This window comes from Cyrtonyx montezumae, unplaced genomic scaffold, assembly GCF_038088225.1.
Source record: "Cyrtonyx montezumae isolate F1298 unplaced genomic scaffold, pur_monq_1.0 scaffold_10, whole genome shotgun sequence".
In the NCBI taxonomy this organism is placed as follows: Eukaryota; Metazoa; Chordata; class Aves; order Galliformes; family Odontophoridae; genus Cyrtonyx; species Cyrtonyx montezumae.
In genome coordinates this window covers 19,837,773-19,853,558 of record NW_027071826.1, presented here as the reverse complement: position 1 = coordinate 19,853,558, position 15,786 = coordinate 19,837,773, and the positions used below count along the sequence as shown (strand labels likewise).

At 41.5% G+C, this 15,786-nt stretch overlaps 1 protein-coding gene across 2 annotated transcripts; it reads right to left on the bottom strand.

Moving 5' to 3' along the window:
• Positions 1-4,806: 4,806 nt before the first annotated feature.
• On the bottom strand, positions 4,807-15,776 carry ALKBH1 (alkB homolog 1, histone H2A dioxygenase). 2 transcript variants are annotated; one of them, XM_065752244.1, is made up of 6 exons: positions 15,603-15,776; positions 14,511-14,619; positions 11,553-11,715; positions 8,004-8,094; positions 6,649-6,842; positions 4,807-6,114 (listed from the first exon to the last, which is right to left on the bottom strand). In XM_065752244.1, the coding sequence occupies exons 1-6, from the start codon at positions 15,738-15,740 to the stop codon at positions 5,694-5,696; spliced, it is 1,116 nt and encodes a 371-aa protein (XP_065608316.1). In that variant the 5' UTR covers positions 15,741-15,776; the 3' UTR covers positions 4,807-5,693. The 2 variants fall into 2 exon arrangements, with proteins under 2 accessions (XP_065608316.1, XP_065608326.1); XM_065752254.1 differs by having other exon boundaries at positions 11,553-11,674; positions 15,603-15,677.
• Positions 15,777-15,786: the final 10 nt, after the last annotated feature.

Here is a 15,786-nt window from a genome sequence, read left to right as displayed (position 1 = left end):
TTGGAGAATGTTTCAATGTACCTTGCTTTAATTCTATTTCAGTTTTAGCACATTTTACTGTAAATTGGCCTTGGTCTTGACTTTCCAAAGAGTAATGGTCCTGACCTAACTTTTGGAAGAGCCTAGAGATCTGTACATGAACGTGATTAGAGAAGCTGTGTTGTGAGCAAATGTCCTCCTTTGGCTCAGCCAACAGCACTGAGCACTTGAGTTAAGAAGCATCAAGTGATTGTGAAGGAGGGCTCTGCCGCTCAGTTCATTTCACACTAGTGCTAAGCTGTGTTATTACAGACACAAAGTGGGAGTCCACCCAAAGAAACTCCCAGGTAGTACACAGGGTACGCTCCACTGCACGTGGAAATTTCTGTGGAAGAAGATGCTCATCAGTAACATAGGAATATAGCAACATAGGAAAAAGTCAGAGTTGGAATGGAAATGAGATGGGAAATGCCTAAACAGGGTTCAAACTTTCACTGTCCAGATGAGTAAATAATTTTCTCTATTCTGAAGAGAGGGAAAGCTACTGCAGATTTTTACACTTAATCTCTTCTGTCATTTTCCTTGTGGTAGTGCAGTACTTTCTGTGGTGCCTATCTGAGCACAAACCCTTGGCTGTGAATGAATGTCAGATCTGGCTCCTTGCTGTCCTCTAAATACCATCTTGGGGAGATGCGCATTTAGCTGGTTAATTCCTTCAGAGTCTCTGTGCATAGTCAGAGCCTCCTAAGATGGCTCTTACACTTAAAATAGCAAGAACTGGATGTTGATAGGGCTAACTGGGCTAGAATTACTCTTATACTTCAGATTGTTTCTCTGTCCTCTGAGACTCCAAAAGCAAAACACCACAGGATCCAATGGATTTAAGTGAATCTAGTGGGTTTGGGAACTAGGATCCAGTGGTTCATTTGTTGTTGGCACCTTGTTTGTAACAGCATTGTTACAAACAAGGCATTAGCTGAGAGACTGGTGTACCATCTGAAACTGGAAAAGGTGTTGAGGAGGGTTACTGAGGCCAGGGACACAGGGCACATGGTGTAACTGTTGTGGGCACTGAGTCACAGAATCACAGAATGCCCCGGGTTGGAAGGGACCTCAAGGATCATGGATCTCCAACCCCTCTGCCACAGGCAGGGCCACCAACCTCCCCATTTAATACTAGACCAGGCTGCCCAGGGCCCCATCCAATCTGGCCTTGAACACCTCTAGGGATGGGGCATCCACAACCTCTCCAGGCAGCCTGTTCCAGCACCTCGCCACTCTCCTCGCAAAGAACTTCCCCTCATCATAAAGTCTCTCATTGTAAAGTCCTTCTGTGTGGCAAAGAGGAGACTAAGGGTTGGGCAGTTACAAGAGAAGTTGAGCCAAATTCTTACTGGTAGCTGGTAAGAAAAAGCAAGGGAATGGTTACAAGTTGTGTTTTGGGGAACTCAGGCAGGACATAAGACAAAACTTCTTCAATAAGGTGAGGTGGGCAGTGTTGACACAGGTTGCTGAAATAAATAGCAGTCGTCATAGTGGGAGGTTTCAAAGTCTAGCATGGATAATCTATTGGCAACAGCACTCTTTGTAGTGACAGGTTGGACTAGACACTTCTAGACGTGCCTTTAAACCACTTGTTGTCCATTGACTACAGATATCAGCTGATGCAAGGAAAGAGCCTGTCTGAGCTAAGCTGCAACTTGCACAATGGCAACTTTGATTTCACCCCACTGCCATTAGAGCATATGTGAACACATTATGAGGCAGTCTTCAATTATTCGCATAGGAAAATTATTTTGTTAAGGTATTTGTGATTGTCATTTTCTAAGTATAAATAGCTGAACTTAGTACCATGCTAAACTTCAATCAACAACATCATATACCACTTGTGCTGGATCAACTAGGTTTGGTTATTAGGATGCGTAGAGGCATTGCAGACTGGGTGAATATCACTAGTCTTCTATCAAAGCTGTTTTTATGTAGTGGTCTTCTGAGGCCTCCAGCAACTTATTTTTCTGCATCATTAATTCCTGCACTGTGTACATCTATTAGCTTCTTGAGGTAACATGTTCAGATGAAGGCAAGTCTTCTGATTTCATCAGAACTACAGTAATCTTAGAGCATGCTGAGTTGTAACTCAATTTTTTTTTATCCTAATTAAGTAAGTCTTGTCACTAATTACTTTCTTCTTCATGCTAAATCTGTTCTGCTTGAGCTGTGGTGCAGAGAATGGCAATTGTGTATGTAAGTGAAGACAAATCCAAGCTCTGGTCTGAATTTGGTAAGGTGCAAACTAGTTTCAGCCTGAACTTCCAGGCACAGCAGTAAGACTGAGATACTGTGCTGCCATGTGGGTATTTCCTACCATCTAGCTTCTTCCCTGTCTACCAGCTTCTCCTATACACTAGCTCAGCAGAGCATGAACAGCAGAGGTTAGGTCCATTTTACTCCTTAAGTCCATCTTTTATCTGCAGAAATATCTGGTGTGGAACAGAGGAAAAAACAACAACAAAAAAACATCAACAAGCTCTCAAAGGAAAAATACCTAAGAGCAGAATCTTTAAGGCAGCAGGCACAGCTCTAGGGACAGCTTTGCCAGTAAGTTACTGCCTGGTTGCCAAGAAAAGGACATGCAGTAAATCTGTCTTGGGCAGTACTGTGCAGCCCAGTTTATAGTAGTGAATTTCTCTAGCAGTACTCCCTGGAGGACTGAAATGCTAAGCTTGTACAGGCAGTTTCCTCTTCTACTTCCAATACTCATCCCACTGTACACTGATTCTGATTTAGCCGTAGATTTTATTTTTCCTTTACTGTAGAATATTAAAAAAAAGTATCAGTAGTTGTTGAAATTCTTTTGGATAGAGTTTATCTATGGATCACACAATGAACAGAGTACATGTGGTAAATGAGATGCTTCATTTCCAGGTGGCTTTGAATTAAACACATCATTATCCTGCAGTAATCAGCTCATTACCTACATTTTCTTGCAGAGCTAGCCCACATGACCTCTTCTTTCCTTCCTGCACATAGCAGGGCATCCTAGAAGACAGATACCAAGTACTGACAGGTACTGAAGCATTTGTGCTTGTGGCCCTTGGGCAGTGCTTCTTTCTAAAAATAAAGAACTACAGAGATTATCTCAGCACATACCCACATGAACAGAAGCAAATATTTGTGGTATTGATAGATAGCCCTAATTTTTCTATGACAAACCCTGGTGGGTCAACGCAGACCTTAACAGATAAAGTGCAAATGCCACAATGCGGTAGTAGTGTTGACTTGGTCACTGGTTTCTAGTCATTCTGCCTTGAAGGAAAACTTTTATTAGTGGAATGCTTATTGGATGCTGCCTTATTACTCTGTTGTCCAAGGGATGTTGCCTTTTCAAAACCATGCTCAGGATTGTAATTTGTGGAAGTTCTGTGGTTTGCCTGTCTGTACTCTACTGTTTGCTATGAATATAGTTGCAATCTTAATGCTGCTGTCACTAACAGCTACCCAGGAAGTTCTCCCTTCTTATATTCCTAGTCTTCACACATGAGTGGCTTTATTTTTTGGGGGCATTTCTGATATGCTCATTTTTGGGTTCTTCATTTTCTGGATGCATGATGCAAAATTATATTGAATGTATCTCACAGTAGCGTTGGATAATCAGCTTGACTGCAAGTTTGTAACTCAGGTTTTCAGCACAGCCTAAACAAAAAAGCACTAAACAAAAAAGCTTGTATGGGCATCAACAATTGCTATTGCTGTTTTTCAGCATTTACTGCAATTTCAGAGTAGGGCTTCTCTTTCTCAAATCACAGGAACAACTGAATAGCTGAATAAGTAATTGCTTGGCATTTGTCATGGTTGCAGGGAATTCAAGACATTTAAGAAATGAAAGTACAAAGATACTTCAACATCAGCCTGCTATACAGGGAAAAAAAAACAAAATCCAGGCCAATTTGTTTTTTAACTGTCTAGTTCCACACATCCCATCTTTTCTAGGCTCCAGTGATAACAGTGATAAGGGAGGTAGTAGATTTCTTGCTTCTTTCTGAGTTGAGAACAGTTTGCTTTCTACCCGTAAGAGAAAGCATTGCCGTTCATTTCCACAGGTGCCCCTAAGGGAGCTCCACTGTGGTCTGACCAACCAGCCAGTTAACGTTTCTCTTCTTGTAATTTTGTAACCCTTCTCTGTAAGGGTAGTCACTCTCCTAGGGCTTAGCTGTAAGTACACTGTAGGGTATAGAAAGGACACTCCACTGGCATGGAATTTGGAAGTGAGATACTAAAAACCAGATCTGATTGTTTTGGTCATTAAGTTACTGGAACACATTGCAGTATTGTATACAGAATAAACTGCACAGGTGCACACACCAATATTCACCTGCAGTGAAATAAACAGATCAAACACACTTACCCCTGTGTGGAAAAGATACCATACGCATACTAAATTGGATTTTGATACCCCAGGCCACCCCCCTCAGAAACTACCCAACAAGTCCAAAAGAGCTCCTAAGCGAAGTGGCCGTGCAGACATGCACACAAGGCTCCTCTGCCAGAGCTGCAGATGGAAGAGCAATAGATCTAAAAGATGCCTGGAAGAAACAGTACAAATGCAGCAGCAGCATGAACAATACACTGAAATAACTAACATGGAGAAAAGGGAAAAAGAAAAAAAAGCCCTAAACTGATAGAGATCTTTAATTTAAAAACTGTGTAAGTTTATTCATTGGAAAGTGCAATAGAATAGCCTAGAGATAAAGCATTCTACTCCAACAATTAAAATTGCATTATAAACCCAATTGGAAGGACTCAGGCTTAAAAAGAACAGGAACAAAAGCCAATCCTTTTCTTTATTTCAACGTATTTATCTTTGGGTGACAGAGATACTCACTGATAAATGTATTTTTTATGTACCTAGTCTACAACTTCATTGCTTTTACTTTAAAGTCACTCTGTAACTTAAAGATGCTAGCTCGAGGCTGCAGGACCCTCATCTACAGGCACTTAGAGGAGGCAGCTGTGAAAGAATGGGGGGTGTAGGACAAACTGTCTGTTAGAAAGAGACTCAGCTGGTATTCTAACATTGCCTCATGTCACTTCCCTTTAAAATCTGAGGTATGCAGTAAAGCCCGATACCACTCAAAATCATTTTCTGCTGTAGCTGAGGGGCTGCAAATGGGTAGAAGGAGAGCACAGGGCTAGAACAAGCTTACCATGCGCTGCTCAAGGGAGCTGCTAGTTTTAGATCACTGAACCAGCTTTTGCTGTAGAAGTAATTCTCTTGGAAGTGCTGCAGGTTTGTTTCATAGCAACCTGCTCTACCTGACATTTGTTAATGCACTCCAGCTGAGCTTTACTAGCCCGATTAGCTTCTTTAATAAATAGCAACCGTATCATTTGCTAGCACTTTATGCCCAATTATTTCAGATGTTTTACAAACATAACCGAACGAAGCTTACAGTTCTGACATACAGGTCAGAAAATTGCAGAGGATACATAAAGGGAACCAAATACAATACATGTCCACAACAAAGTTCAACTTCTGAGTCCCAGTCCTAAATGTATCCTTTCCCATTTTATTTCTTCATCCCAGACTGCAACCCTTTCCTTACAGAAGCAAGGACCGTTTTGATCTACAGCTGTTTCTTAATACCTGTATAGACAAAGACTCCGAGTACAACTGAGGTTGCCCATTCAGTCCATGCCAGCATAATATTCAGGTCTCAGCTGTCAGTATTTGGTTTATGTCTCTTGGCTCTGCTGTTCTGATGGTGACTGTCTTCAGAGCGTGCCTGATTCTGTGTGTCTGTCCCAGCCTCCTCTGGAAATTTCTGACCCTCAGCCAATACCTGTCGAATAGTCATGCTGATACGGGAAGACCGCAAGTACTTGGCACAGACTTGCCAATCTTCATCAGAGGTGTGCTCAATGACAGAGCCAGCAGGAAGGTCTAAAGAAAGTGCCTGGTCGAGGCATGAAGGCAAAGGTGTCCCTTCAGGATTGGGAAGGACACGGGGGACAGCGTGGTACAGCAGACGGCTGAAGCCAGACATCACCATGATATCTCCACTGTGCATCAACATCGCTGTTGGGGCCTCTTCCCGCTTCAGGCCCCCCAGTAAAAATATGGAAGACTGTCCAAAACTAAAGATGGTATGAGGATGGAGAGAAAAGAGAAAAAATGTGGTAGAGAAAATTATATGTATTAGGAAAATACTAGCAGCAACTGTATTTCTTCAGAAAACAAACAACAAAAACAAACTAAACCAAAAATGCAGATGGACTCCTTGTTACAACAAAGATAACAAAGAAAACAGACCAAGAGGACTAGTTTACTTTAGACACAGTGTGAGCAGTTGCTCTGCCCAGTTCTGAAGTTCTGCTAAGGTATTTCATGCTTGTCAGTCAGTGCCCAAATTGCCACTCTGCTGCTTTAGAACATAACCATGCCCTGTACTAACAGCAATACCACTGCGATGCCACATCCATACTACTAAAGCAGTCTTCAAGGAACCTACGTCCTTGAGCTACAGCTTCCTAATACTCAGCTCTTTGAAGAATAAAGATTACATACTCAGTTAACTAAGTACATCATACTAACTTCCTATAACTATATGCAATCACAGCAAAAAAAAAATAATAATTCCACCGTGCCTTCAATAACAGAAATGGACTCACCTGAATGATAAAAGGGGTCGTGAGTGGTCTAGTTCAGACTCATCCACATGAATTCCCAGTGAAGAATCAAAGTGATAATAGTTCAAGATCCCTGCTTGGGCTTGGAAACCCCGGAACCCACAGGCTGCAGCCACTTGTTCTGACAAGAACGCAAGGTCTGAGGGGAAAGGAGTGTGGTGATTTGCTGAGTACTTCTGGAGGAAGGAAAGTGAAACAAAAACAAAACAAAAAACACAAAAAGAGCAAACCTAGAACATCAGAACTGCAAATGCAACTGGAAACAAACACTGAATCATATCTCAGAAGTCTGGCTAACAGTCATAAAGAAAGACTACAACATACGCATATAATGAAAGCAAGTTTTCCTCAAATTATTTTATTCTGGGCCTATGCTGAACTTGCCTGAATTAATAGTCAGGGATTTTAATCACGGAATTGATCATTATTATTAAACTTGAAGTTGGTATATTAATACCAACATCCTGAGGATCTACCTCAGGTCATTCAGTCACCATCTAATTTTGCTAATGGCTAATTCTTTATCTTGCCAACAGAGCTCCTTTCAGAGCTCTGAAACAAACATCTTTGCTCCTTCTTTGAAGGATAAAACAGACAGGCATCAATAGCAAACCCACATTTTCTTCTCTTCCTCAAGTGATTTTGACTGAGAAGAGTGAAAGGGAGTAATCAAGTTTTCTTGAGGCCTCAAAATAATACGCTGATCTGGTAAATATAAGGCTGCAAACTGATTTGGTTAAGTATCTGTAAAATACTGACAGACTATACATAGTCACTCTGCCGTCCTTTCTCAGCCTCTATCTGACTCAATCTGCTGAACAAGTTTATTTCTGTCTCCATTATGTTGAGGAGCCCCAAAATAGCTTTTAGTTGGTGAGACTGTGCTATACTGGTTCAGATTCTAAGTTCAAAGTCACATCTTAAGCAGACTCTTCTTGCTCTCACCCCTCCATTGCGGAGCAGCATTTCTCAGAAGCAGTTGTCTTCAAGCACTAAAGGTCAATCTTGCTCTAAGTGCTTTTGATACTATCCTTTTTAGAAAGGTAAAAATGCTCACTTATCTTGAAACAGTAACAGGTCTAGAGCAAAGCATATGCTACAGTGTTACCTTTCAAAGGAAGAAGGCAGCAATGGGCTTTTGCTGTTAAATCCTCCATAGGGAATCCAGAAAGACTAAAATGTTCTTAGGAGCACAGTGTGTTACAGCCTTTCCTTAAGACTGTCTTGTAGGACTCTATGAATCTTACTGAACTTTGTTCCATAATACCCTCTTTCTGTCTGCCATTCTGAGTACTTACATTGAAGAAAAGTAATGGAGAAGAATTTAATTTCAATACCTTGGTATCCCAATTATAATGGTAACCAAGGGTCACCCAGCGCAGCTTCTCCAGTAAGCTTCTGGGCTCACATTTACCAGAACCTTTCATTCTGCAGAGACAAAATGGAAAGAAACAGGATACATGCTAATTTCTGAGAGATTTCACAGTATGCAGTAATGAGATTCAGTCAGCCACATGAGCCTGTTAAAACCATCAATGCTAAACTTTTATTTTCCTTTTATGCCATTGTTTGTTGTTGAAATTTCTATTTCTGAAGTGAATTTCAGAACTGAAAACTCAGTTCATGCAATTTGTGCAAGTTGTAGAGTCTGCTGCCAATTGCTGTTGTATCTGCTGTGTGGTACCTAAGCTGGGATATCAAATGGAGACAGCACAGTGAACTGCCACAGACGTATAACTCAGAATTAAGCATGTACTGTTCGTGCAGCTGAAAGGGAATCTGTGAAGATCTAAAAGGTACAAACACAAGAATGAAATATTCCAGGCACTACATGGAAAACTGCAAGAAAGAAGCATGTTAGCTGACAGGGAAGTACATGAGGCTGTAAAACACCCTCCCAGGCAAAAGACCATTAGTTCTACTTGGTACTCTTACAAGCAGCACTTAATCACAGAATTAGCTCTGTGAGGTGGCTTTAGCTATGAATACATGCATCTTGTAATGTCAAGGAATCCTGATTACAGGTGTTTCCTTATCCAGGATGTCACATAGGACAAAAAGCACACTGAATTGTTTTTTGGTTTTTTTTTTTAGAAAAAGCAGCACAACGCATATCCAAACTGTTTCCCTCAGGTGACAACTCTAATGCAGTGACCTGTAACCTCACACCAATTTACCCTTCTTAAAGATGTAGAAGGCAGGAAGAGACTTCAAGGATGGCTTTCTACTATGGCATAAAGAAAAGTTCTCACAAAGTTACACCAAAGAGTACTACTGTAGTAAATCAGAAGCATGCTAGTGACAAATTCAAAAAAGGTGGTACACATATATCCCCCTAGTCCACTTAAACCAGCAATCTCAGTTTCTTTTCTTTTGCTCTGTCATGTGTTATGGTAAAGAAAGGAAAGGGAGGAGACAGAACAAAACAGTAGCTCCAGATGGCTGGCTCTCATTTATAGCCTCATTAGTTCAGCAAGACATGATCTCCTTTACCAAACTGAATTAATAGCACTTGTGCTGCCATGGTCAAATGCCAGCCAAGCATGTGCATTCAACATGCATTTCTACTGGATGCACAGCTTGTTTCTGCCCTTCACTTTACTGATCTTTAGCTTATAAGCTAAACTGGAAACTGGAGTTAAAGGACAGTTTCTTTACCTGTAGTGATTTTTCCATAGCTCACTGAATATTGAAAGAAAGTCATCTTTCCTGTTTCCTTCTTTGTCACAGGATAATAGCAGCTGTAATTGCCATAACGCAGCAATACCGTAAATGTCAAATACATGCTACTTGGAACAATTTATGGAGCCTACTAACTAGTAACAGCATTTAGAAAATTGAGAAGCCACAACTCATTCCTCTGCATCTTTCAAATTATAAGTTAATGTTCCTAATTAAACATTTTTAGCACCTGACTTTTGAAAGTGCCCTTCATCTTCTTCAGCTACTGTTATCTGTCATATACACAGAAGCAGGAATGCTAGCTCAGTAGGTCCCAACCATATGTGACTCCTAAGAAGAGGAAAGTCTGGAGTGCTAGGTATTTGGAAACAATGAGTTCCTAAGCTTGCAGCAGAGACATTCCTGCAAGAAGACACTGAGAAATTCAGGTTAAGCAATGTTAGAAATAGAGCAAGACTGAAAGTTATGGGGGGGGGAAGTTGCTCTGAAGCATTCTTTTTTTCTTTACTTGCTGATAAATGATCCCATCCATAAAATCCTCCCAACCTTTTTCTTACATATACACACACATCTATATCCCCCATGGGAACATATGTCCTCAGCACTTTAAGAAAATACTCCACTTTGCAAAGAGCACAGCATACATTTCGAGGAGCTGTATGGACTCTCTCTACCTCATGATTCCTGCCAACAGCAGATATGCCATGATCCAAGCACACTTAGGTATCTATCTGATAGAAGATTAAAAGGCCTTAAAGAAGATGTTAAGATAGAAAGCATTAAAGCTGTATCCAGTCTTGGAAACAGACCTACTTCTAGCTAAGCATGCTGTTTGTCTGCTCCTTAGTAGCAGACAAGTTGGCTAGTTTGACCTGCTAGGTAAAACATAGATACAGCAGTTTGCAGATGCAAAGACTAAGCCAACTGCTTAATAAAATTGATGGTATTTCTGCCAGCCACTGCTCTTTCAAATGCTGTTTTCAACGAACTAGGTTCAGCTGCAAATTAACCTCTGTTCTGATCATTTCACGTGTGCAGGAGGTACTGCTGGGAAAGGTCTGTCAAGCTGGGACAGTACCCAGATTTCTCAGCAGTAGTGCACAACTGACAATGCTTTCAAAGAACATTTTTTTCATACTTGATAGAAAACTTAAGAAAAAAAGACATTTGAACTTCTGTAACTAATTCCAGCTGAGCCTGAAAAACTCAAGTGCAGCCTAACTTCTCTCCCAGGTATGAATATTTAGAAGTTCAAACTTTGCTTTGGCAAATCTATTTTTCATGAGTGTTAAGAGTTTGGCTTTTTTTTTTTTTTTTAAGAAATTTCTCAGCACAGCAAGTTTCCTGAAGGTCTGGTAGTGGAAGATTAGAGCTGCAGGGAAATCTTGTCACAGCACATGACACAACCTTATCAGAAATAAGCAATTAACCAACAATGATAAATACCTAAATAAATAATGACTGTATACTATAAATAGCATTTAACTTTTTATTTTTACAATTATTATTAAAAAAAGCTTTAACACTTAGATTTTAACATTTCCTGTTTGACTTCAAAACTTAGACAAATTCTCCATTAACCTCCAAATCAGGGAGAAGAAAGGCAGCCTTATCTGCCACAGAACTCTGACCCCATGGGAATCTTTCAAAATAAACAGGATTGACATTAAAAAGGCACACATTTAATTGCCATCTCAGATTGGATGAATATTAAAACATGGAAACTAGTCAGCTTGAGTGCATATACAAAAAGGTGAATATACAAGCTTTCAATTACAGCACACTAGATCCAGCAGCTGACTGAAGAAGAGCTAGGAGGTGCAGCGTGTTTGGAAAGGATCCTTTCCACCTCAGGAAGACTGAGGTCTAAAGTGACCTCATGGTTCCACTTGTAGTTGAGCTTTGCAAGCCTCTGACCACCATAACATCAGCCAGGGTGGCTATTTTACCCTAGACTGATAGATTTATTTGGCATAATTTGCTACTAGAGAATCATGTTGTTAATGTAGAAGAAGAGACTTAAAGACACACATGAAGCTATACAAAGATACACCTTTAACTTGGCATGTCTGACATGATCTGCATACTGCCAGCAAGTACACAATGTTTTTCAGCTTCCTCTCCTTGCTAATCTTTCTTTAGCCTTCTCAGAGCTGAGCACTTGTGGCTCTGTTAGTTTTGACCAAAGGTTGTTCTGGACTCACCTCAGCTTTTCCTTGCTTTGCCCCCACAGATCAGTGGTCTTCTCAGGAGCCATGTGCAGGTCCAGGTTGCAGACGTTGGGTTTCTGGGTGTACAGCTTGAGACACTGTTTCACCCAGTGATGCTGGCAGCCCGGAAGGAAAGGGTTTTGTATGAAAATAAACCCTAACCATAGAGAAAAAGGTTGGGGGGGAAAGAGAAAGTATGGTTAGGCATACCCCCTATTTTAATAAAATCAGAGGAAAGGAAAAGGGTTGGAGGCAATGAAAGAACACCTCAAATCTATTAACAGGTCTGAATGGTTAAGACCTACTGTTTTTTCAGTCTAAAAAACCGGTCCCTATAAGTTAGAAGGCATGGAGGGCACTCAAAGCTGGCCTGAATATAAAAAATACAGCAATAGCACATCTGCATAAGGCATATGGACTGCAGGTAGATAAAGGGGTGAGAATGTGGAAAGCGAGGTGCTTCAGAGTAAATTTGATACTGAAATGCTTCAGCAAAATTCTTCTTTAACTCTTCAAAGTTATAGCTGTTATAGCTACTAGTCTTCAAAATAACCCTGTTGCTGTCTCAGAACTGTCTTCTTATTGCTCCTTCATTGTCATAACCTGCAGAGAGCAGTCTACAGAACAAGTTCTTAGCAACGTTTCTCCTTTGCTTTGTGCTTATTTCCAAGCAAGTGTGGTTGTATCAATCTTTACACTTTTGCACGACATTACTCAAATGGGATGAAAAATCAAGCTATACTCCAAGCTGCCTGTTGCTGCAGTCTACTCATTAACAATGACTGCAAAATTTATCAACAAAACAAAGAAAACAGGTAGCTAGTGAGCACAGTGACTTAGCCAAGCATTTCAAGCAGAGTTCAAACAACAGCCCAAATAAGAGGGTTAGCCCAGGTGGAATGGGTCTGTTTGGTCCATATAACAGAAAGGAATCTTTGTCATAAGATATGCCATTACTAGAAGAGCTAACAGGATTCTTTACCAGATTTCTTCCCCAACACCCCAAGGGTGTTTCCTTTCAAGACAGGACTGACAGCACTGATGAATAAGTGTGCTGAGAAGATGCCATTAATCTATACCGTACTTATTTTGAGAATCAAGGCATTCTTTCAAAGACTGTCAACTCAGTAAGGCTCACCAACATGTTCTCATACAAAGAAAGATAAGGACACAGCAGGAACAAAGGAAAAGGAGATTTCAAAGGTTTTGCCCTATTGTGTCTTTTTTAACTTCTCAGTCATATCAAGGTAAACAGACAAAAATAGATGAAAAAGGAAGAAGCAAGTCTAGTGTCTCAGTAGGATACAAACTTGTCTTGTGGCCTTTATGAAGTGGTAATAAAAGCATGGAAAAATCTTCCTGCCAGCATTTCTCACAGTCCTCAAAAGATTAAATTAAGTGGTTAGAAAAAAAGCCCTCGGTGTAGTAATAAGACACCGTCATTCATTTCATTCTATTCCCTGCACCTTTAGTCTACAGGTAGCTGCCTTACAAGTCTGATTACAAGTTTCTTTGCTAGAAACATTAAATTTACTTTCTGTTGGCCTCTGTATAGAACAGAGTAATAACACTGCCCTTTGTGTCTACAGCTTTTAATGTGCAGTTCTCAAAACACTTTACTACCTATACAAATGATACTGCATGAGGTATGTATCACATCCAGGTACTAATGAAGGAACTGAAGCCTGGAGGGCTAGTTACACACACAACTGAAAACAAGAATCCAAGCGTTGAAGGCAATCTTTTTGGCCTTGAAAAAGCTAGGCTGTGAGTGAAATAAGAAAGAATGAGTGAAATAATAAGTAAGGAATTCCTTGGGAATCTGTTCAATAATAAAATCTGCCTTGAGGATGCAGATACAGTTTTGGTATTGCAGCAGAACCTTGCAGCACATTAGGTATTAACTCACACCTAGCACAAGTGATCTCCAGTCTCAGTGTTGATAAGACAAGCAGGTGACTAGCAACAAGGACAACCCCTCATAAAACCAATTTGTCTTGGAAGACAAATTGAGCCTGAGTCTGTAGTGCACCCTTGTGGCAATTAAGGCTGATTGCACTTTGGTCTGTATGACTAAACGCTACTTGAAGGGGGATTACAAAGAACAGCCAGATTCTTCTCCAAGGTGCTTAGCAAGACTGTAGGGAACAAGTTACAAATTACAGCAATGCAGATTGTGATTAGATAAAGGGTGAAAAAAATCACAAGGAGAACAGCTGAGCAGTGGATCAAGTGTGCAGAAAGTAATTTCTGTCCCTGGGGATTTGCATAACTCACCCAAACAAAGCTCTTAGCAGCCTGATCTAACTCTCAAACTGACCCTGCTTTAAAGCAGAGAGGATGGACCAGAGACCTCCAGAAGTCCCATCCAACCTTCTATGGGACAGACATCCTTCTATGACTCTACTAAGTGACCTGAAAATCTATTTCTAAAACTGAAATTGTTATCAATGTGCCTAATGAAATTATTCTATACCTTGAATAGGAGAAGAGGTCAATATTCCCTTACTGCACATCAGTAAATAAAGAAAGGCCACACTTCAGACCTGAAGCAGCTGTATTTCAGTCACTTATCTAATGTTTGTGATATATGTTGAGGAACTGATGCTGCAGAGGTATAAAATTTCTATCAAAGGCTATGGCAATATGGATTCATTCTCACAAGGTGTGGTCTGTTTGGGTAAGAGGCCATGAAACTACTGGTTCTTCTGTTCTAACCTCCACATATCACTGCACCTCATATTTTTAACTGACCCGTTTGTCCTCCTGCACTTAAAAAAGCAACCAAACAAATAAAACAGAAAAAAAAAAGCCTAACACCATGAATATTCAATTCTACTTTGGATTACCTCAGCAGATTTGTCAGATGGAGCAAGAAAGATAACATGGAGAATGCCTGAACCAGGAGCAACAAGGTTGTAACTGATTTCTCTTGAAATCAGAGGTACCTACCAGGGTATCCATTGAGGCCATAGGCCTTCCAGCAGCTAACCGGCTGCAATCCTGCCCTGCAGGCATCCTGGTCACTGACTGAAGAAACACTCAGCTGTGATCTGAACACCTGTTAAAAGAAAGCAGATCTTCTAAAGGGAGGAAAAAGAAAGTAGGAACCTTGTGAAAACAAGGGAACTATTGTCTGAAAAACCGTGACCAGAGCACGATACATAGAGCTGCTAACAGAGCTAGTACCTACAGCTTTTGCAAAGCCTCAGGAATCAGGAGATACCCTTCATTTATATAGAACCATTTGTATTAAGAAAAAATTCTGCACCACTTCCACATTCACAGCTCGATCTGTAAAAAAAACATTCTGCTGAGTATCAACCTCCACGAGAGAGCAATGTTTAGTCCTCATAACACTTTACACCTTCAAAGTGTTTTCCAAACATCACAGTTATTGCTCATAACTCTGTCTCCTCCAACTGCTGCTGCCAGGGCTTCCCAAGAACAAGACCTGCCCCTACACCAAAAGGGTACATGTGCTGAATGAGTCAAATATGCCTTGCAGCAGAACAGCTGGGGGTGTCACACTCCACCAGAAATCTCTATCACTTGAAGCACTGTTCTGAGAGAAAAAGAACGCTATCTGGGCCAATCTGGCTGACCCGCAGCTGTTCTTTAAGGGAAAAAAACTACATGCAAAACCTGGGAGGAAGAGGAATCAAAGATTATTTCACTAAAAAGCTGTCAGCTAATCCCAGAAGGTAGAAGAAAAAGACACGGAGAGAGGATGGATGCTTCTCATGCTTTCAAAAAGAGTTTAACACTAGAATCCTTCATTTGATGGAGGGCTGCTGCAAGCTCAGGAAAGGCTCTCAGAGGCTGTGCCGCTATCAGCTAAAGCAGACGGCTGCTGAGACAACAGAGAAAGAAACGTGGCTGAGGGGAAGGCAGCTGCAGGTGTGGCCGCGCGTTCCTCAGCTGGGAGGAGCGAGCCTCGAGCCCGCTGTGTGCCTCCCCACTCTTTCAGGCCTAGGACACAGGGTAGGCCCAGCAAACACGGCCATGCCATGCCGAGCTGTGCCGCGCACAAGGGCACGTTACCTGCCCCCCCGGCGCGGAGAAGTCCAGCACACCCCGCAGGTCGGCCGCGTCGCGCTGCCGGTACAAGCGGAACAGCCGCCGGAACGCGTCCTCCCTGCCCTCCCGGCCCAGCGTCGCCGCAGCCGCCCCCGCCGCCATTTTGTCCGCGCCGCCGCGCTCGGAGGCGCGCGCTGCCGGGGCGAGG